The sequence below is a fragment of the Parus major genome, chromosome 3, assembly GCF_001522545.3.
Source record: "Parus major isolate Abel chromosome 3, Parus_major1.1, whole genome shotgun sequence".
Classification (NCBI taxonomy): domain Eukaryota; kingdom Metazoa; phylum Chordata; class Aves; order Passeriformes; family Paridae; genus Parus; species Parus major.
In genome coordinates, this window is record NC_031770.1 from 55,626,209 (window position 1) to 55,648,657 (window position 22,449).

General features: G+C 39.2%; 1 protein-coding gene across 1 annotated transcript in view; it reads right to left on the bottom strand.

The window, feature by feature from the left end:
• The window catches only part of ESR1 (estrogen receptor 1), a 161,829-nt gene that overhangs the window by 87,093 nt on the left and 52,287 nt on the right, over positions 1–22,449 (bottom strand). The window contains 1 exon segment of the mRNA XM_015620605.3: positions 21,339–21,843. Coding sequence (XP_015476091.2) covers positions 21,339–21,843 — 505 coding nt within the window.

Here is a 22,449-nt window from a genome sequence, read left to right on the forward strand (position 1 = left end):
AGATTCCGTTGTGGTAAGCAGCACTAGAAAAATGTTCTCTTACATACTTACATTTCAGTTGACCCATTTACAGACCTCTGCTAGCTGTAACAACTGGCAAATAATTTTGATTATTTAAAAATTGATGTTATTGTCTGATCTGTGGAGTAAAATCTCTGCAAATTATTGGTTTTGTGTATCTTTTGAATCCCTGCTCATTGGATAATCCCTCTACTCTTTAAGGAACACCAGTGGGGAAAAAAAAATTGATCCAATTCCCTAGGATATAAAATGATGACTGGTCAGATTGCTTAGGGTTTTTCTGCCCATTTCTACATCCTGCAAAGCACAGTTTTGCCTGGGCACGATTTGTCCCTGGCACCATCTCTCAGTCCCGGACTCTGCTGCATGAATACTCATATAATCTGAGGAACCTCATTCCACTGTCTTAAAGCATGCCAAATTTGATGAAAAAGCTGCTGACAAAGTGTCCCTGGGCGCTGCATAAGATATGATTTTCTGGCAGCAATAGCAAGTTGCTGTGTGGCTGTGTGGCTCTGGAGACAGGAGCAGCAGGGCCACAGAAGTGTGGCAATGAGCTGTGCCCACAAGTGTGCCAAAGTGGAGTGCTCAGCAGGCAAACACTCTGGAAGCGTGCACTTAGGATATCTCACTTGAGTGTAAACAATCTGAAGAATAAAAGGTTTGAAAAGCTGAAAGCATTAACAAACCAAAAGGCCAGCTTCAGCTAACAATCTCATGTACATCCTATACAGCTTTCACGCTTTTAGAAATTCCCAGTCATCCTTGTCTTTATTAAAGTTATTCTATCCCTCAGGAACTCGGCTAGAAATTGCACCCCTGCATTTCTTATAAGAGTCTTAGAATTATAATATGGCTTTTATGAAAAGGCTGAGGTTTATCCTTTAATAACACATCAAGAGGAAGTACTTTCTCCAGGTTTCACTCTAGTAAAACTTCTCCAAAATTACCCAGACACCGGTCTATTTTTATTTTTTTTTAATGCTCAGATAAACTAGCACAGTCCAACCATCTGAAAGGAAAAGGTTAAGTGCACTCAATAGATTGGAAAATGGTATTTCAGGAAGTGCTGTCAGATTCTTACACTTACCTCCAAACTATTTCAAAGGTAAGTAGCAGCAAAAATGCAGGGATCAGTCATAAATCTTTCTTTACTGCTTTTATAGAACTTCTAAGTGCTCATGTGATCCTTTTATTCTTGGGGCAAGCCCTCTTTCCAAATATTTAGGATACACACATTGTTTAACCAATTATCCAAAGGTTCATTAAATTCCTTGGAAAATCTTTCAAAGATCAACCATAAACAAGATATTTTTAAGAAAAACGCTTGAAATGTTTAAATTTTCTCATTTAAATCACCCTCAAAAATTGTTAACTAGGAATGCTAATTGCAAAATACAATATTATAATTTAGATACCATTGTTTAAAAAAATCCGACCAAAACCAATCTAATATGTCAACTTACATTTCTTTAGAATGAAATCTTAAAATGTTACTTTAAGGACCATACTGCATTTCAAAATGAACTTCTGAAACAAAACACTGGTACAGCCACGTGTGGTCACAACAAAGAAATCCGAGGGCTCTAGGCCACAGGAAAATAAACCTTGGTGAAATAAAAGACTACTTAAAGTAGTGCTTTGAAGTTCATCAAAGTGCATGCAGACCTCTTGAAATAGCTAGAGAAGAGACAAAAACATTTTCCCAAACAGATTACCACCATCTCCAAGAAACTCTGAGCCAGCTGCTTGCAAGAGTACAGAAAGAAAAGACTTGGCAAGGGTGCCAAATCCAAAAACACGATGGGCAGCAGAGAAGGAATGAGGCACTTGGGAAAATCTGACACCTACTTGTAAGAATGCTTGAGTATTTGCCCCAGAAAATAAGGTTTATCTTCAGCTCCTTGTTTTTGTCCCAAAAATCCCTAGGAAGAGAGCCTCTGCAGTCCCTTGGACTAACAGTACATAGTTCAGGGCCCAGAGAAAAACAGTTCTTGAACATACAGTCCCATTAGTGCTTAAGCCAATTTCATCAAATCAAACTAATAAATACACATATTTAGGGTAAAATTTTGGGAAGATTTTTGTGGGAGTTATTGAAAAACCCCTGAAGGACAAAACATCAGTCACAGTCAGCATGATTTCATGAGAGGAAAGTCTTGCTTTTCAAACTTAATCTCCTTTTATGACAAGATAACACACCTAGCTGATCAAGGGAAACCAGTTGATGTAATCTTTTCAGATTTTAGTAAAGCTTTATATATGGTTTGTCACAGTGTCTTCTGGACACCACGTCCAGCTCATGGCTGGATAAACTCATCATGAGATGTGTGAGCAACTGGCTCATGGGTCAGGCACAAAGGGTTATAGTGAATGGGGTGACATCAGACTGGTGACTGGTCACTTGTACGGTAACACAGGGTTCCTGCAGAGAGACCTAAATAAATTAGAGGGCTGTAAAATCACCAACCGTAAGAAGTTCAACAAAGGAAAGTGTTGGATTCTGGATCTGGGATGGGACAACCCTGGCTGTACATACAGACTGAGGAGTGAGATCCTGGAGAGCAGTGCCATGGAAAGGGACCTGGGGGTCCTGGTCCATGACAAGTTGAACACGAGCCAGCAGTGCCCTGGCAGCCAGGAGGGCCAACCCTGTCCTGGGGGGCATCAGGCACAGCATGGCCAGCTGGGCAAGGGAGGGGATTGTCCTGCTCTGCTCTAAGCTGGGGCAGCCTCACCTCCAGTGCTGGGGGCAGTTCTGGGTGCCACAGTGTAAGAAAGATATAAAGCTATTAGCATCCAAAGCAGGGAGACCAAGATGGTGAAGGGCCTTGGAGGGAAGCCTCATCAGCTGAGGTGACTTGGCCTGCTCAGCCTGGAGGAGACTGAGGGGAGACCTCATTGTAGTTACAAATTCTTCATGAGGGGAAGAGGAGGGGCAGGCACTGATCTCTCCTCTGGGGTGACCAGTGACAGGACCCAAGGGAATGCCCTGAAGTTGTTTTAGGAGCAATTTAGTTTAGATTTTCGGAAAAGGCTCTTGACCCAGAGAGTCAAGAGCTCTCTTCCTACAGATTTCTGGGACAAAAACAAGGAGCTGAAGATAAACCTTATTTGCTGGGGCAAACACTCAATAATATCAGACTGAGCACTGGAACAACTCCCCAGGGAAGCGGTCACAGCAGCAAGCCTAAGAGAGTGACAGAAGCTACCTTTGGACAATGCTCTCAGGAACATGGTGTAAACCCTGGGGTTGTCCTGTGCAGGGCCAGGAGTTCCATGATCCCTGTGGGCCCCTTCCAACCCAGGATGCTCTATTATCCTATGATTCTATTGGTACATGTACAAGGAATTTGCCTCCCAGGCAAAAGGTTTTTTTAAATATGACTTGAAAGTCATATACTTGAAAGTGTAACAAAGGTAACTGATGGGAAAAAAGCTCATGGCCTAGTGTAACCAATCAAAGGACAGGTGAAAAAAGCCTGATGAAGGCAGCCAAACACAAATTATGTCAAGTTCCAGCCTTGGACAGCCTGGACCCTAGTAGGGGAAATGCAGACCTTACAGAAGCATGCTTTGTTTGTCCTTTCAGTCTAAATGGAAGCAATATGGATGCACAGAAATAAGATACCTCACAAAATCACGGTAGTTTGTGAGGAAACATTGATCCAGCTGAAATATTTGACTTACACTATTCCTCTAGAAATTGTTGAATTCAACTTTGCATGCCAAGTCATTCTGTGAATAATAATGAACAGAAAACCATGAGATAAACATGCTAGAGTTTGACAGGCAGCAGTGGAGTCTGTCAATACCATATACTCTAGTTCTTAGGTATGTCCTAGCTTTTTAAGGCCAGACCCTGTTAACACACAGTGACATAAAATAAAATTATTGATTATGTATGTCACAGAGGTTCTCCAGTACCTGAAAATTACATATGCTAGAAATATCATAGAATCACAGAATTTGTGATCTAAGGTTGGAAGGGACCTTATAGATCATTTTTCCAACCCTCCATCCATGGACAGGGACATCTTCCACTAGCCAGGCTACTCAGAGCCCTTTCCAGCCTGGTCTTGAGCACCTCCAGGGATGGGGGTTCAGAACCATGTAAAAAATAATAAGAAATAGAACCTGAGCAGATTATTATATAAAGGCCACAATTTGAGACACCCCCACCAAGCGGATTTTCAGTATTATTTGATTTCTCAGATTCTACAGCTCTTCTTTCAAACAAGGACAGCCATAAACATTCAGCATCTCTCTAAGTAACTCTTGGACATCACCTCTGAAAATTTAGTGTTAAAGGCTACAAAGGCTGTAATTTTTTCTTTATGTCCAAAGCATAGAAACTGTAAACTGCTGCCAGACAGGCAGTCTGGCTCTCCTTTCATTTCTGAACATAAATGTTGAGGCCCAGAGTCGAAAATTAATGCTGTTCAAAATACAGTCACAAGCCTTGAGATGGGAGGAGGCCAGAAAATGCAAAGTGAAGAAGAAAGTATCTCAACTATGCGGTCACACTGGTTTATTAATCCAGCCACAGGAATTGTGACCAGTAATGTGACAGGGGAAAAAATACTCCTTCAATGGCAGATTTCAGTTGATCAGATCAATGGTTACATTACAACTGAATGAAAAACTAGATCATGTTCTTTTTCTCATTCCTCTAGATCTTCTCTTTCCTGCAGATCTTCCTTTGTGTGCAGGTTTCCTAGTCATCAGATCTAACTGAGCAGAAAATAGTAAGTTTTACATACCCAAATTCTCTAAATTATCCCAAAGTAGTTGAATTATTTATTCAGATAACATTCACAGATTAATTTGCATATGCTGACTATGCAATCAAGAGAAAGCAAAGAGAACATGGCTCATGAAAGGTAGGAAATACATTTATGTAGCCAACTGCACATGTTTGTAATACAGCTTGTTGATGTATTTTTGGGGTAACCTGCAATAATATTTGAGAAATTAGGTCAATGAGAAATACATAAACTTGCCTCTTGTATTGGTGATAATTTTATTTCAATACATTAAAGAGTTGTCTTTCACTTTGGCAAATCCATATCATCTATTTGAGGCATTTCTTATTCCTCACAGCAACACAGAATGTTCTTCACAGGTGCCACAACATAACACCTCATTAATCTTCTCACTTTTTATTGTTGGTAGACAGTAATTGCTCCCTGCCCTTTAAGTTACAAAGGAAGGAAAAAGTCTATTAGACAAATTAATGCAGAATTAAATGTACAGCATTGTGGACATAACAGCCACGCTTCCGTCATGACGTTTAAAAATATATTACCCATTAATGTGGGAGACACCTAATAACAGTCTACTAGACACCAGGGACTCCTGCTGGATATTCATTTTCCAGGTATGCATGCCTCTTGTAAATGAAGGGGAAAATAATCCGCCCAGGTTTGAACTCCTGTTTGTTGCATAATACAGTTGAATGGCTAACTATTGCAGAAAACCCATCTATTACGCATTTCTAGCTAAAATATTCTTTGCTGCATACAGCTGAATGTTGAAGTGGATGCTGCTCTATGCTTAGCACAACAAACCTATTAACCCACCATGGTCCAGTCCAAACCTAGGCAGGAAAGCAGCAGCTCAGTGGAGATGAAGCTGGCAGCTGATGGCAGCGCATCCCTCCTCAAATCCGTTCTGGGAAGACCAGCAGGATCCTATCCCAGCCCCACAGCTTCTCATGGTACTAGGCCTTCAAAAGCCAGAAGCTATAACAACTTTCACCCGAAAACCCCAAAATATTTTGCATTTCCTCACACCTAAATGGTCCCAAGAGCTCACAACACTGTTTCAGACATTAGTCTCCCATAAAATGACCTGAACAAGTGGCAAGTTAGGAGAAAACACCAGGTTCTCATCTAAGCTTACTGTGGTATAAATATGATGAAAAGTAATGCTCAATTTTCCAATAGTCCATGTGTTCAAAAATACATCTGCATGTGGTGTAGTACCAGGTCCTGCACTTGGGTCACAATTATCCCATGCATCACCAGAGGCCTGGGGCAGAGTGGCTCAAGAGCTCCCCAATGGACAGGGACTTGGGGGTACTGGTTGACAGCCACTGTGCTCAGGTGGCCAAAAAGGCCAATGGTATCCTGGTGTGGACTGGGAATACTGTTGCCAGCAGGAGCAGGGCAACGATTGGTCTCCTGTACTCCTGTACCAGTGAGGCCACACCTCTAATCCTGTGTCTGGTTATGGGCCACTCACTTCAAAAAGGAATGTGCTGGAGAAAGTCCAAGAAAGGGCATAAGTCTCATGAGGAGCAGCTGAGGGAAATGGGGTTATTTACTCTGAGAAGACTCTCTACAGCTGCCTGAAAAGGGTTGAAGTGAATCAGGGGTCAGTCTCTTCTGCCCTGTCTCAAGTGAAAGGGCAAGAGGAAGTGACATTAAATTATGTCTGGGGAGATTCCAAAAGATTAAAAAAAAAAAAAAAAAAAAAATCACTCAAGAAGTGGTTAGGCATTGGAATAAGTTGCCCAAAGAGGTGAGGGAGTCACTGTCTCAAGTGTTCAAGAGGCATCTGGATGTGGCACTTGAGGATATGGTTTAGGGGTGATTATGGTGGTGCTGGATTGACAGTTGAACACTTTTGATCTTGAAGGTCTTTTTCAACATTGATCATTCTGTGATTCTGTGGTGTCAAAAGTGTTCTATTAGACAAATAGGAAGATATTTCAAATATTGCCCATGAACTCCTGCTCTTTAATTTACTTCTAGTTTGGTTTTCATTTAGTTCTAATTAATAAAAATATTTTGAAACATCAGTAAGCTCTAAAATTGTACTTTCTTCTTCAGTTCTATCTAGCAACATAGTCACCTTATTTCACGTATATATTTATGTGAATTTACAGATCACAAAGTTAAGTAATTCTAAATAATTATTGTCTATTGCCAAATCCAGAATCCAAAACCAGCTTCAGTCAGGTCATGTTGAAAAGTATAACACATAAAATGAAAAGATAAGCCAACAGTGCGTAGATTCTGAATGAATAAGTCTTAACTGTTTCTTCATTCTCCAGCCTCAGCTCTGCCCCACAAACCCCAGTGGGAACTGCCATATGAGACATATTCTTGATTCCTGTTTTCACTTGCTGATAACCCTGGTAACCTTGCTGGAGAACCCTCTGCATTCCTGCCCAAGAGCTCGGCTCCCTTCCAGCTGCACTCTTTGGATCACACAACCCTCAAGGATGGAACAGTGGTGCAAGTGTACACACAGCAGCAGGCTTGGAAAGGTAACTACACAGAACTCTTCATCAGGGCCAAAGAGAAAGCTTGCTGCTACATGTGCTAGTGAGTCAGAAGATGAGACAAAGGTGTAGGGAAGGAGAGAGAGAGAGAGAATTACTTACTGATAAGGGGCAGCTCTGCAAATGCACAAAAAAACAAAACCAGGCACCAACTCTTAGCTGAGCTTTTAATGTATGAATAAGTACCTGCAAGTAGGTTTTGGTTTATTAAATTTGATTAATATTCAAAGCACCTTCTAAAAAATTATTTTGATTCTTTTTTGTTTAAAGAGACAGGAGGTATTTTTTTCTAAACCTGTCAGAATTCACTTAAATCCTTTGATATATGTGTGCAAATGCAAAAGGCAAAAAGGTCATATTCTCAGACAAGAAACTGAAATGGCTCAAACTTTTTCCTAAGACCTTAAGCAATTGTTAAAAAAAAAAATAAAAATGGCAATTTCAAGTTTAGCAGCAAGATTCCTAATGCATTATCTACTTCTACTTTAAAATTCATCAATTCTCCTCAGACATACTCTGTAACTACAAGGTAGCCTTGCTAAATTAATGAATCACAATAGTTTGACCATTTGTTATGGATGCTCTCATCATCACAAATTCATTTGGTCAAAATACAGTTGAAATTAGGGCTTATAGATTATATCTATGCAAAATCATATTTAGTAGTAATTACTCCAGTGCAGTGGTAATTCCATTCAGTATTAGACTTCAGCTAACAGGATGAGTATTAATATAATCTGAGTATCTCAACTGGTACTGAATTTCAAACCTATCTCAGGGCCTCTGATTGCAAGGACAAATTAATTTTTTATTGCATCTTTTACATCTTGTTCCTTCTACAGAGCAGCTGTGCATATGTCTAATGGTAGAAAAAACACCCCACAACTTCAGAACATCCAAGGATTAAACAGAAAAAGAAAATAGCTTGAAAGTGCTGAGAGTGACAAAATGAAAATCTAAATAATAGAAGCAGCTCTTCAATTAATTTTTCCCCCTGCAAATTTTAGTGCAGAGCCTAACACAGACCAAAAAAAGATTAAAAAAAAAAAAAAAAATAACACAATTGGACAGCATGCACCAATCATTTCCCAGTTGCAGAAATGCCAGTTCTAAACCTTTCTGCAGTGATTCTTAAGTAATGATTCATAGTATACAGTAAATGAAGCTTCCATTCCTTGACTATGCTGGGACAACTGAGGTTTACAATAAAACTAGTGATTTCAGATTTATTAAGCACTGAAATACTTTACTACATTTCCATTAGATACATATTTCTTTTTTTATTTCTACTTAGCCTGTTTTCATTGGACTAACTTACATCTGGCATTACACTTTTCAAGGAGTCTCAGTTCTCAAAAGAACAGTCTTTAATCTCTCACATTTAGAGAGCACATGTTGCAATGAAAACTCTGGCTTTGAATCTGGGATTCAGGATTGCCCACAGAACAGAAGTCTTGTCCTTATTTTTTAAAATTTGTCCTCTGATGTCATCAGAAAAGGATCAAGTAGTTGGCAGGAACATACCTGAGGAATTTCTCTGGGACAAGGAGAACTTCCCCAAGTAATCTGGTATCAAATTGACCGTAACAAATACCAGCAGACTTCATCCATTTTAGGCTGCTACATGACACAAACATGGCTCTCATCAGAATTCATGAAATGAATTTTGGGGACCTGTTTTCATTTATTTCTTACTATGTATCAAACAAGACAAATCATTTTGCACTTCTCCTCTGGTTTTTAGTTCTGGAATAACCTGGAAGAACCGTGTAGAAGTGGGGCCAGTCTCTTGGGCAATGCAGCTTTCAGGTCACTTGTTATTTCCAGACAGATCCACATTTGTTGACAATAAAGTGAATTAGAGAGAGAGGAAACAAGGCATTCATGAGTCAGAAAATGGGTCATACATGAAAACAGCTTGAAGTTATTAATACCTAAAGTTGCCATTTAAGAAATGATTAAAAAGTTGGTGCTATCCATTCAACAACATTTTAAATCTTCCTGAAAAAATAGTCTTCATCCTAAGTAATTTTCTTAAATGCTTTTGAAAAAAAGAAAAGGGGGAATGGTGGGGCAGGAGGGGGTTTACAGAAAGCATTTAGTATTTGCTTATGTACTGATTTTTGTACCAAAATGTATCCCTCTCTCTGAAGAGCAAGATCTTCAGTGCTTTGCTGAAATAAAACCAGCAAAAACCCCCTTCTTAAATTTGAATTCCTATACTTAAATAAAGAATAAAACGAACTAAAGGTCATATCCAAGTGTTCATGTCAAACGAAAATTAACTTCTTGATTCTGTGCAGTCATCTCTTACCTACCTATAGAATAAATAAATGCAAGGTAGCTGAACATACAATTCCTTACAAGGACTGAAGTGGAAATATATAGATGCTCCATTCTTTCTGAGAAATATGCTGGGTATGTGCGTTTAGCAAGCTTGTAAACAATTTTTGTTCCATTTAGATACTGTATCTAGTAATACCATGGCTAGTTACTAAATCTAAACTCACTGACTGAGCACCTACTCAACATTTTAGTTCTTTTCACCCTTACTCATACGTAGCCTCCTATCTTCTTTCTTAGTGGAGCTTGCTATGGAAACAGTCCTGTTGATTTTTCACACCTGATTTTCAGTTCATTATTACAGATGGGCACTTTACAGACACCAGTAAATGTTTGCAGGGGTCCTGTATGGTAAAACAGCAGTGTTTTCGTTTCACATGTTAGGACATTAGGCAGAGAGAGGGAGAGATCTATGCACACAAATCTAGTTCTGGCATGTCTCAGCTTTAGGAAGGATGCTGTTATGATCTCACACATAACTTTATTTTCTCTATGCATGTGAGAAATACCAAAGCTTTAAGGAATTAAAATAATCAAAATCCAGTCCATCTTTGTGAGTGGCAGTTGTTTCAGGAGTGATGGAAGCTCATGTGTACAGCACCAACATCGGCCACATCAGGCCTTTGATCAAACCAACTGCTGGGCTAATCCATTACCTTCTGGCTAAATCTGTAACAGACAGCAACAAAATGCAGGAGTTGCACATATCTGTTGGCAGGAAGATTGTTCTACATGGCCAGCTCCATAGCCCCTGTTTCTCCCTGTGAGCCTTTTTATTTCTCCATGCTTTTCTAACATGCTTTTCTAACCATGCTTTTCTTTTCTTTTTCTTGTTTCAGTCATGTTTACAGCCCATTCCCAGTCCGAGTCACATTGCCTGAGAACTTTTAAATTCCACTGTTTATCTCCAGTTCAGACTTCTGGAGTTTCTTCTTCAGCTTTTTCAGTTCTGGAGGTTCTCCTTCATCTTACTTTTGCAGTTCATCTCAAACTCTTCCAGGAACTTATATGTTATCTATTTTCTACTATTAGAGCACTCCCTCATCCTCCCCATATTCTGTCTCACAGCTCACTACAGCCTGCTACAGCACCTCACTGGAAATTCAGTCTCTACCTCACCAGACCCACCAGATTTCTGCACTGGCCCCATCCTATTCTTCATTGAGACCACCTTTATTTTCTCCTCAGCCCATCTTCCCAAACTGCAAACTCAGTTTTTTATTGCATTTTGCTGATGTGACTTTTGCCAAACACAAAAGAAAGGCACTGAAAGCACAAGATTTTCTCAATCCCAGTGAAGGGCTGCACAGATGAACTACCAGGTGGATGGAAAATGACTGCTAGTCTCAACAGACTTTTATCAGCAGCTGAAATTCGGCAAGCTTGCAGTAGTATTCATGGGCAATCAATACTGGGGTGAATATCTCACTAACAGTAGAGATGCAGGGAGAAATTGCAACCCTAGCAAGTTAATGACAGATACCAAGCTAGGGGACAGGGAACATGCAGAGTGGTGGATTTGCTGCACAGCAAATCTCCCAATAAGGTGGACCTCAACAGGCTGGAGAAATGACCCAGCAGGAATCTCATTAATTTCAGCACTGGAAAACACAGAGCAATGAACCTGGAATAGAATAAGCCCCTACAGAAATACAGCAGGGGCTGTACTAATGAACATCTACAGGAGGCTGAGAGCAGAGCTGGCTCCCCTGTCCTTGGCAGTTGCAAAACTGCTTCCACTTTGGGGCTTCCAAGCTGAAGCCAGCCTTTGACAAAGTGGAGCAAGTCCAGGGACAGCCACTAGGATGAGGAGGGGGCTGGAACACATGGCATATGAGGAGATGCTAAGGGAACTCGATTTGTTCAGTTTTCCAAAGAGAAGGCTAAGGCAGGATTTATTGCTTTCTTCAACAGTATGATGGGATGCTTTAAAGGAAGCAGAGCCAGACTCTTCTCAGAGCACACCATGAAAGAATGAGAAACATCCGAAACATCTTTAGGTGAAGAATATTCTAATTATATATTAGGGAAAACTTTTTCACAGTGAAAGTGGTTCAGCACTGTGAAAGATTGCCCTGGTTGGATGCGGAGCCTCCATTCCTGGGTATCTACAAAGCATAACTGGATAAGGGCCCAAGAAACCTCATCTAGCTGTGAAGTGAGCCTTGCTTTGAGCAAGATGTTGACTAGATAATCTTCAAACTTACTTTCCCATTCAAACTTGCATTACTCCGTGATTCTCATCAGTAAACTGCCCCTGCCCACAGTAATATTTGCAGAGAAAATCCTTTTGAAATGTCATGCAGCTGTGCGATGAAGCAACTTCACATATTTTGTCAGAGAAGGATGCTCCTGCAATCAGGTCAATATGCAATCACCGAGAAAGGGTGGAGCATCTATGGCAGATAAAATTTCATATAATTCAGCTATCCAATGCAAAAAAAATTCCCACTGTGAACAGTGAGGTATTTCAAGAGTCTGTAGCTCAAATTTGAGCAAAATGTCTGGGGAAGAATTAAAGAAAAATAACTGTGATTTGACAGTATTCCCCCCCTACCAAGTATCAAGTGTATGTATACCTATAATGCAATGGTGTCCAGGATGTTCAGTGAAAAGGTTACGGTTTTTTTCCATAAGTATAGCAAATCTTTATGTTCTCTTCACAATACCTAGAAATTTGAGCCATTTTTGTCAAAATGCATTTTAAAAAATTTACCTAAGACAATGATCTAACATGGAAAATGTAAGTCAAAGCTAAATATAAGTAAGCAAAAAAGAGAGGAACCCAGTCAGACTTAACAATAAACAGTGTTAGTAGAACTGCCAGTAAATAAAGTTGAGTTTTATTCTGGGATGTTTAAAAATTTCTCTGTAAAATCAGATTTACTTCCACTTCATTTGGTCTTTTTTATGTCCTGAATCAAGGAAAAAGTAGTACCAGTTCACTGAAATGCAACCTGAAAATATTTGATTCCTTAAAATGGCATAAATCTGGCAGATATTCTTGCATCTTAACTGGTTCTGATATTATTGCCATTAAACATTAAGCTACGTTATTTTATATGGGTTTCTATCTCACCACCTTTCTCCTTGAACATAATCAGAATACTCTCACCACTTCCAGGGTTTGCATGCTTTATCTCTAATTGATATTTCTGTAGATTAAAATTATGATTATATTTCTCATAGCATGGCAAGAATAAACTAGCATACTTTTCAACCCATAAATTTTAAAGAATCCAAACCACAAAAAGGTATTGCAAAGTAATAAATCTGCTGCAGTGGCTCATGTGTTGGCAACATACATATTTTTCCTTGCTTGTGGTTATCAATATGGCTGAAGGAGAAAGTATCATTTTACTGCAGGATGGAAGCAAACAGACAAAGCTGCCCTTTGACATACTAGTTCCCCAAAGATGACTAGATTTGCTGTGCACTCTCAGACAGAGTCTTCTTTGCCACAGCTACAGTTTCCTGAAGATAAGGGTTCTGTGACATGTAATTTGAAAGAGGGATCTCACTGTCAAGTCCAAGTTGTAACCAATAATGAAAGCAGGAAACACTAATTTTAATTATTTTCTTTTAGACACCAACTGATACAAGTTATTCCGTAATAATAACTAGATAGTGCTTAATCAAGATGGCTCAGCAAACAAAATGTTTTAAGAATATTTACTGGCTTTATAAACTGAAAACAGAGATTACAGGGTACTATGTGACATTTTATTTTTGCCAAAGATCAGGTTTTATAGTACTTGTCTTCAACAGTAAAATTAAATTACAAATTTTTAGAATTACCACCTTCCAAACTTCCATCTGTTTACAGATCAACTTGAAGAAGGAAAAAAAGTTCCTAAACATCAGAGTATGTCAGCGAAGAGCTGGAATGCACAAAGCTCTGCCTGGGGATGGATGTGGAGCCATATGTGAATTTATAGGTCAGATTAAAGGGATGGCAGGGACAGGTGACATTATAGTAGAGGTCTGCTACAGGCCACCTTACCAAGAAGGTTCAGAGGAGGACCATAAGGATGATCAGAAGAATGCAGCACCCCTCCTGTGAAGAGAGGCTGAGAGAGCTCAGGCTGTTCAGCCTGGAGAAGAGACCTTATAGCAACATCCCAGTACCTCAAGAAGGCCTAGAAGAAAGCCAGAGAGGAACTTTTTACAAGGGCATGGACAAGGGGGAATGACCTCAAACGGAAAGAGGGTCAGTTTAGATGGGATATTAGGAAGAAATTCTTTGCTATGAGAGTGATGAGGCACTGGAACAGGTTGGAGAAGTTTTGAATGCCTCATCCCTGGAAGTGTTCAAGGCAAGGCTGGATGGAGCTCTGAGCAATCTGGTCTAGTGTAAGGTGTCCCTGCCCATGCCAGGTGACTTGGAACTAGTCTTCCCTTTCAAACCTATTCCATGACTCTCTGATCTTCCACTGATTTTTGAATTAACAGATCTTACCTCACAGGCCTGAATTACATTTAAAAGAAAAATGAAAAAGAAAAAAAAAAAAAAGTAGAAGGGAAATAGAAAGAAAGAAGCAGGTACTACATATTCCAATTTTAGCAGAACTATATGCAAAAAACACAGTGAAGGCTATTTGGAAAGCTGTTATGAGCTTCCCAGTCTTGTGATTTAAGATCTGGAGCCTAAATCTTAAGCCACATTTTCTACTACAGCTGCTGCTTTCTGCACAGCATCTTCCTAATGATTTTTATTTATCATGAGCTGAGCCTTTTCCTGTGTTGCTGTAAATTTCCCTTCCCTCTTCTTCCAGCTTTGATGTCCCCTTTGTAGTATCCTAGAAAGTTTTATATAGCCATCTTTTAGCAGCATAAATCAGTACTGGATTAGGCTGCAGTGATCAAAGCACTGTTTCTACATGATAGCTACATGATACAAGTACTAAAAGGTGGAGAAAAGACTGGAAGTAGCAAAGAAATTTGCACTGGACATTTGCACTGCAGATTGCTAAGAAACTGGAAAAAACCTTCAATGGAAGAATACAGGTTTTCCCTTATAATCAGTTAAAAGTCATTTCCTTAATTAGATAGTATGATCAAGGTGAGAAAACCCCACACTGCTTACTCACATAGCTTATGAATGCAAGGTGAAATGCAGCCTGGTGCTGCCTCGATGCTCACTGGTCTGTCATGCTCAGAGGGAGAGAAGGTTCTACCCTGTAGCATTCAACAGTTACCTGGTGCTGATTCTGCTGCCTGGCTCCTGGGAAGGTCAGTTCTAGCAGCTAACAGCATTGTGGGACAGCAGCACGTGGAACCAGAATGTGACACATTCCACCCGTGTCGTCTAACGCGAGGGAAACCACAACTTTCAGCCTTTCATGCTATTTTTCACTTTTACCAATGGTTCCCATGCAGTGAGCCATCTTTTCTTATTTCTTATTTATATAGGTGCTGGCTGTTGTGTCATCATTTAAGACTGCAATGGTTGGAAGACCACTGCAATTGTTATGTACATGTATCAAAAAGGATTTACATTTAGGATAGTCATATATAAGCTCTCTGTCTTCTGAGAACCATATTCCCTTTTTCTAGTAAAGGGTTAAAATGCCTAGATCACTCCTGAATCCAATCTTATCAATATCTTATCAAGTAAAAGATTTATGATCTTGTCTCCAGCAGGTATCATTCACGCATTCATAGTCTTGCACAAGAATATCTTGAGTGAGATGAAGTAAGAAGCCTCCCAGCAACTGGAATCTGAGCTTGGCAGAAAAGCAGAAATGCCTTGCCTTGCCCAGTGTCACATTGATCAGGGCTCCTAATGAGCTGTGGTAAATTATAACCTTTTGCAAGTCACTGGAAAGGCCACTCAGCCTCAGATGTGACTTCTCCCTGTACAGCAAATTTTATGAACAGTCCCTGCAATGAATGCAATGAAAACAGCACTTCAAATGAGAATGCTGAAGGACAGCATCTCTGCTCTAATCTCTGTTCTGATGCCTGAATAGAGAATAGAAAACTCCATGCAGACAGACCAGCTCATGATTTGTTTCAGTGTTTCATTGTCAACAATAACAAAATACAAAAATTTCCAAAATCTCAATTTTTTAGGAAATGTGGATGCACTTCAGTTGCAGGAGTCTTCTCTTGTGGTTTTTTGGAGCAATGCCTTAGATCTGGTCAGCCTATCTTGGTGGTTTAATAAAAAATGCTGGCATCTGATGTTCACTTGGCAATTGCTGAAGAAGCTGATGCCAGCAACTAATGCTTTCCGTATCAGAGCAGATATGGCCAGCAGTGTTTGTTGTTTCAATAGCCTCAGAGCAAGAGTGATCAAGGCCAGTGACACAGAGACAATTCCCTGTCTCCCTCTCAAAGGACATAATGCAGTGTCTATGTGAAGGAATACTACAGATGTATGGGTGGGATAAATTTCACATAACTTTGGATATCACTGGGTATCCATCGTCATCCAGCAGCTATCTGGAATAGAATGTAGCCATTTTATATACTATAGGAAGATAAACCTTTCTTAAGCTTAATGCAGCTGATCTACTTTAATCAGGTACCCTAGAAAGAGACAATGTGTGTTCTCAGTGTCTTTTTGTGTCTCAGAGTAAGAAGAGGGTCCATGTGCAGTTGTGGATGCCACTTGAGGTGTCCCTCACTGACACACAGCTCCTACTCCAAAAAGGTTTAGCTATCCAGCAGGTCCTGTGTCATATCTGCTAGACCCATCTGACCTTCTGGTCTCTCAAACGGCAGCAGATGCCTAAGGAATGGAAAAATTAATACAGACCTGAGTGTCTGCATTTGATCAGATGAACCCCATTCACATGGTCTGTCTGAACAACCATGGGTTTAGACACAAATTTCAAGTCCTTTTGGAAAGGACTTGGTATATGGGGCACTTCCTACATCTGTGGTTTATGCAAAAAATACAACTGCTGCAGAAATGAAGTTTTCTTCAATAAGAAGAGACAGCAAATGAGATCCACCTCCCTGCCTTGGCAGAAAGGAGGGCAATGAGGAAGGAAAAACAGCTCTTTTACTCCTTTCCACCACTGTCTGCCCTTATTCAGAGGCACAAGCAGGCACAGACCACATGTGCTCCTCAACAATGTGGATTGGTGATTTCATGGTGCAAGCACACTTGCAGCAGGATTTACATCAGCACAAGCTCCAAGAAGGGCTGCAGAAACACCAAAGTTGATTTGTACAAGTCCCTCATAATTGTCATATGTGAGCATCTCAGAACACTTAATGGGCTTATCTTTACAACATTTCCATCAGATAAGAAGCTACTCATGAAACGACTCCATGTTTTCCTACCTCCTTTATTACAGTCATCTATTGCTGAAAAATTGTCAGAGATATCAGCACAAGGCCTGAAAACAGGAACACTCCAAGTGTTCAAGAAATTGCCTGAACACTTGAACTGTTCAAGAGACGACCTCTGAGCAGATTGACGTTTTAGAGAAAAATAAACAAAAAAGCAAAGCAAAACACTACGTTACATCACACACCATGTTATGAAATACTTCATGCTGCCTTTAAAAAAAAATAAGAAAAATCATCTTTGAACTTTGCATTCATTTTAACCCTTCTAATTTTAAAATTTGGAAAAAATCTTCGTTTAGAACTCAACATGAACAGCTAGAAAAATTCATAATGAATCAGACAAGGTCAGCAAAGTTTATGTATTTGGTTACGTAACTATTTTTTGGATGGACGGATTTCTGAATTACAACAGAAGAGGTATCAATCTACATTTGTAATCTTTTTCCATTTTAGCAAGCAGTAAAATTAAAGCTGTGATCATATTAATTAGAACAGCAGACCCAATTGCAGTATGATAATTGTGGCTAATGCTAAACAAATACTTTATTACATTAATCTAAACATAGAGCCTGAAGTATTAGAAGATAAAAACTAGCCACTAAAAGTGAGGGAGCAAATCATCTGTTATTCTGTTTGTACATGGATTTGCCCAGCCTCTGCCCCTCACTACAGAGTGACAGACAGCTTTCTCATCAGGGAGCTGGAAGGTTTCGTTTTTTGGGGGTTTTTTTTGGCTGAATTTGGAACCAACACCAAAGACAGGTTACAAAGGGCCTTAAGTATATGCATGATTTTACTTCAGATCTGAGAAGTGCAGACTCAGTGGGATGACACAAAAAATCACACACTGGCAGAGCAAAAAGGATGTTCTGCTGTTGCTTATAGGAATCTACTGAGGTAAATTAGCTGCTGAAAGCCTTAATTTTTCCTTGAGTGGATCAAAGCTTGCTAAAAAGTGAGAGGAAATAAGAAGAAATTACCTGAACTCAAATTCAATAGTTAAGAACAGAAGAAACATTTCTGTTAATTTACTGTAATAGTCATGAGTACAAGATTTCCTGTAATAATTATCCACTACTGGTCAGCATTTAATAGCAAAAAAAACCCACTACTAAAAATTATCAATACAATAAAAAAATGAGATATGACATTGTCAGATAAGAGAAAAGTATTTTAGTTTGTCTACCTATAAAAACAGCCACAGGATCAGACATAAAAGGGGTCTAGGTATAGACAGCACAATTTGAGTTAATTAATCTTTTTTTTTTTTCCGCTTCCCAAATTCTGATGCCTAATGATTTAGAGATTCCAGAAGGGGCATCAATACATTTATTGCATTCTTCTCGTGTATCGTTATGTTCTTCAACTAGATATAGAAGCCTAACAGTATCTCACATCAAGAGACTAACTCTTTTGGATAAAGAGCCACTATTTGAAAGACAAAATTTAACTTCAGAATTAGCAGACATAGAGTCATACATCTATTAATACATATCTGTCTATAGACAGTATGATTTTGAACGCTTAATAACAAAATCAAAAGACATTAAAAGTTTTCCTTATCACACACAGTAATTTTTTAGTTTTGTGACTGAAGATTTTTAACATTTTGTCCAAGTATTAATCAAAATATCATCTCGGCTCCAATCTATAACGTTTACTTATTGCCTCAGATACTTGTATCACTGAATGCAGAACTTGCATGTCAAATTCAGAGTAGAATAGGGTGATACAATGCAAATATTTCTGCCCTAAAAGCCAAAGAGCACAATTATGTTACATAGAAAGGTAAATGAGAATTGCAGAGGAGTCTTACTGGGTCTTAGGTTACATAACTTTTTATAGAAGCAGGCAGCCATATCACAAACTAATTATGATTCATTACAACTTTTTTTTAGGGCTTCTGTTTTAAGATTTATTTTTTTTTATCACTCTTACTGGTAGGTTGTTCCAGAAAGTCACTGTTTTGATAGTTAGACATCTTTCAATCTCCAGCATCAATTTATTCATTGCCAGATCACACTGCCCTATGCTCTCTTTTCTTCCATAACCCAACTGAAATAAATGAGACTAGTCAAATAAAGTAAATTGGAAGATTTTTTAAGAACTTATTCTTAAACACAATGTCTAGACATTTAAATATTTCCCAGGCAGTGAACACCTATTTAAATTATTTTTGACAAGACTACTGGTGACTGGGCTCATGCCAAAACACAGGAAGAAAGATCTAATGTTTAGTGTTGTGAGGGTGAAAACTTTGTAAATACAACCTCAAAAAAATGAAAAGCAAAAAAAGCAAAGTTTTTTTTTTTTCAATTTCCTTCCAACAGTACCTTGCCTGCTAACAAAAGATAATCATAGCAAGCATTTTGAAATACATTTCTTATTACCACATAAGATGCGTTCCACAGAGTTATGGCTGGAAGGGGCCATTAAATCATTTGTATAACACTGTATGCAGATAAACCTTCTGGCATATCCAAGATCATAAATTCACCTAATTACTGCTGCATTAAGCCTCGGCAATTTCAAATGGCTAGTACACATCTCCAAGGGTGACACACAACCTTGATCAGAAATGTCAGGAAAAAGGGAATATAGCTCTGGTCTCACGCATTTGCTCGAGTAGTTAAACTAAAAAAGTACCTTAGTTTTATTTTGAAGAGTTTCACCTCAATTCAGTGCTTAAAACTTAAAAGAACACTATTTCCATTGCAACTTCTACGTCCAGGTGATTCTTAGGTTCGACTCCTCCTGCAGTACAATAGCTGACTATAGAACATTTTCTGCCTGGGTATTTCAACTTCACAAACTCACTACTCCACATGCATAAGGTTGCTTGCACACTTTTCACCACAGATTTGCATGGGGCACTAATGTAAAAAAGGTATTTTAATTGAGCACTAACTGCAGTTTAACTTTCAAGTCACAGGTAATCATTCAAGATCACTATGCTATGACATGTACTCATTCTTCCAGGAAGAATTTTACTTGGTAGCACTAAAATGAATTTTGTTTGAATCAATTCAGTTTACAGATCACTGTATTGGACAATTCAACATAACCATTATCTATCATTTCACCAGTCTTTATTCTATCTGCTCCCCAAAACTGCCTAATCTGTTGCAAAAAAGTGCAATCTTTGTTTTTTCCCTGGGACCAGATTTTACTACCAGATTCTTAGTCAGGCTGAGTTAAACTTAAGAACATATATTGCTGGTCATGGTAACACGTTATGTAGTGCAAATAAGTCTAGCAGAGTCTGGCCCTCAACATGGAAAAAATTACTCACTTTTATTTGTTCAGAGTTGTTACACTTCTTATAAACTCACCTGTATCTCTCAAATCAACAGAGAATGACAGAGAATTCAGAAAAAAAAATGCATCTAACTGTTAACTTTGATTCACTGAAGCCCAGAATAATAAGCTGATGCAAAACTATGCTATAAACACTGCACAAAACGTTAACAGCATGGGTATAGGTATGTATGATGCTTTTTTTTTTTTTTTAGAAGCTATAATTCTATCAATTTCAGCTACTTACTTTAAAAAAAAAATGTAATTTTTTTCACAATTGGCAATAAATATTTAATCCAAGGAAATTTATTTCCCTCTTTCAATGATACTTTTATCTTTCTATTCCAGACCAAAAAGAGAAAACAAGAGCCAACCTCCTATTGAGGGACAAAAATATTAAAAAGCCCACTGAACGAGCCTCTTTTGAAAAGCAGCAAGCCAGGCTTACAGTTAATATATATTACCCTCCAAATAAAAAATTCATGTCAATATGCACACAGCTCTTTGGATAGCTCAGGAAGGTGGTTACTGACTGAAACACTGTCACTGAGTCAACTCTAACACTGATTAGGAAGGATATAGTGCTTCTGAACAACTTCCTTTGTAAGCCAATTCTCACACTGCAAAGGACAACTGCAGAGGAGAAAAATACTCTTACTACCAGCTAAGAGCTGAACAAACAACCACTCACACCGGAAAATGTGTGATGGTGGAAGTCTTTTCAGTATACTTCAGACAGTATTAAAATACAACTCCGAGGTCATTTGCCATTCTTTAATCAATTAGCATTTCATGTTTTTGCAGGAAACATTTATGCTCATTATCTGATTGGTTTTTTTACACAGGTTTTCAAAATTTACAGCTTACAGTCACAGTGGGCTGTGAATTACAGTTTGTTTAATTCTACGCTATTTCTTATAGTCTAGATATCATAGATGACTCAGTTAAATCACATGCATCTTTATAGAAAAAGCAAATATTAGGACATAACAGATTTCCACATTCTAATTTTCTCAGATCTGCTTAAATTCTGCTTACTTTTTCTGCTTAAATAAGAAAGAAAAATTTCTGTAGCATTTACCTGTAGAAGGCTGGAGGAGCAGCTTCCCTCATCCCAAAGCTGCCCTGATCGTTTTCAAGGTAATAGGGTACCTGTTGGCTGTGATGATGGATGAAGGGCGAGAGCTGGGGTGCCGTTTGCAAGAACACCACCGGGCTTGGTGGGACACTGTTCAGTGAGTGAAATCCTGCCAGACTGCTGGACCCAAAAGATTCAGAAGAAGGGGCATAACTGAGCGTAGTAGAGCTGTAGACGGGAGCCGCAGTTCCAAAATCATAGGTGGCTCCTTCTGGGTAGTTAAAAACTCCTGTCTTGTTGGTCTCCACGTACATGTCGCTGAGCGATCTTTCCAGGGGAATCTTCAGCTGAGGTCTGCTCAGTGTCTCCAGTTCAGTGCCTTGAATCTGGTGCAGCAGGGTAACTCCAGAGGTTTTGGTGTGAAGGGTCATGGTCAGTACTAATGGCAGTGAGCAAGGAACATATCTGCTTTTACTGTCAACAGCGAGATCGGCAGCTGGCAGTCCACCTAAAAAAAATACCAGAACCTATTCTGAGGCTCAGCAGAAATCATAATAAAGGAGCACTACACAGGTATTCCTCTAATCTCGGCAAGGAGGAGGATACAAACAAACGCAGAGTGAGCACTGAAAATGCACATTCTCTCTCTCTTCCCTCCCTCTCCCTCTCTCTAACTTTTAGGAACTCCTCATCTGCGCTAATATGCATTACAAGGTGCTGGCTGCGAGCCAGGAGCCCTTGCCTTGTGCCGACGTTGGTTTAAACATCACTTCAGAAACAATTAGTTTTGGAGTTATACCAAAGAATTGTCCGTCTAAATGTTACTTCATTCTTACTAATCGTTTAATTTTTCACTTCAGGGTACAGTGCTTTGCAGCAACTAACGTGAAAGAACACTTAAATCCAACCAGGAAGGCTAGTCCAGTGGTCAGTCAGACTGCTGCCTTTTATTTCCTCAGCAGGCTCCAATCTATCTGTGCTTATCTCTCCTCCTGTTTGATTCATTTTCATGTTTGCTAGAAATATGTAATGTGTACATTGTACTGACCCTGGGCAGGACTGTGCTGTAACCGAGATAGGGCAAAGCAGAATGTGTGTGTGTGTGTGTGTGTGT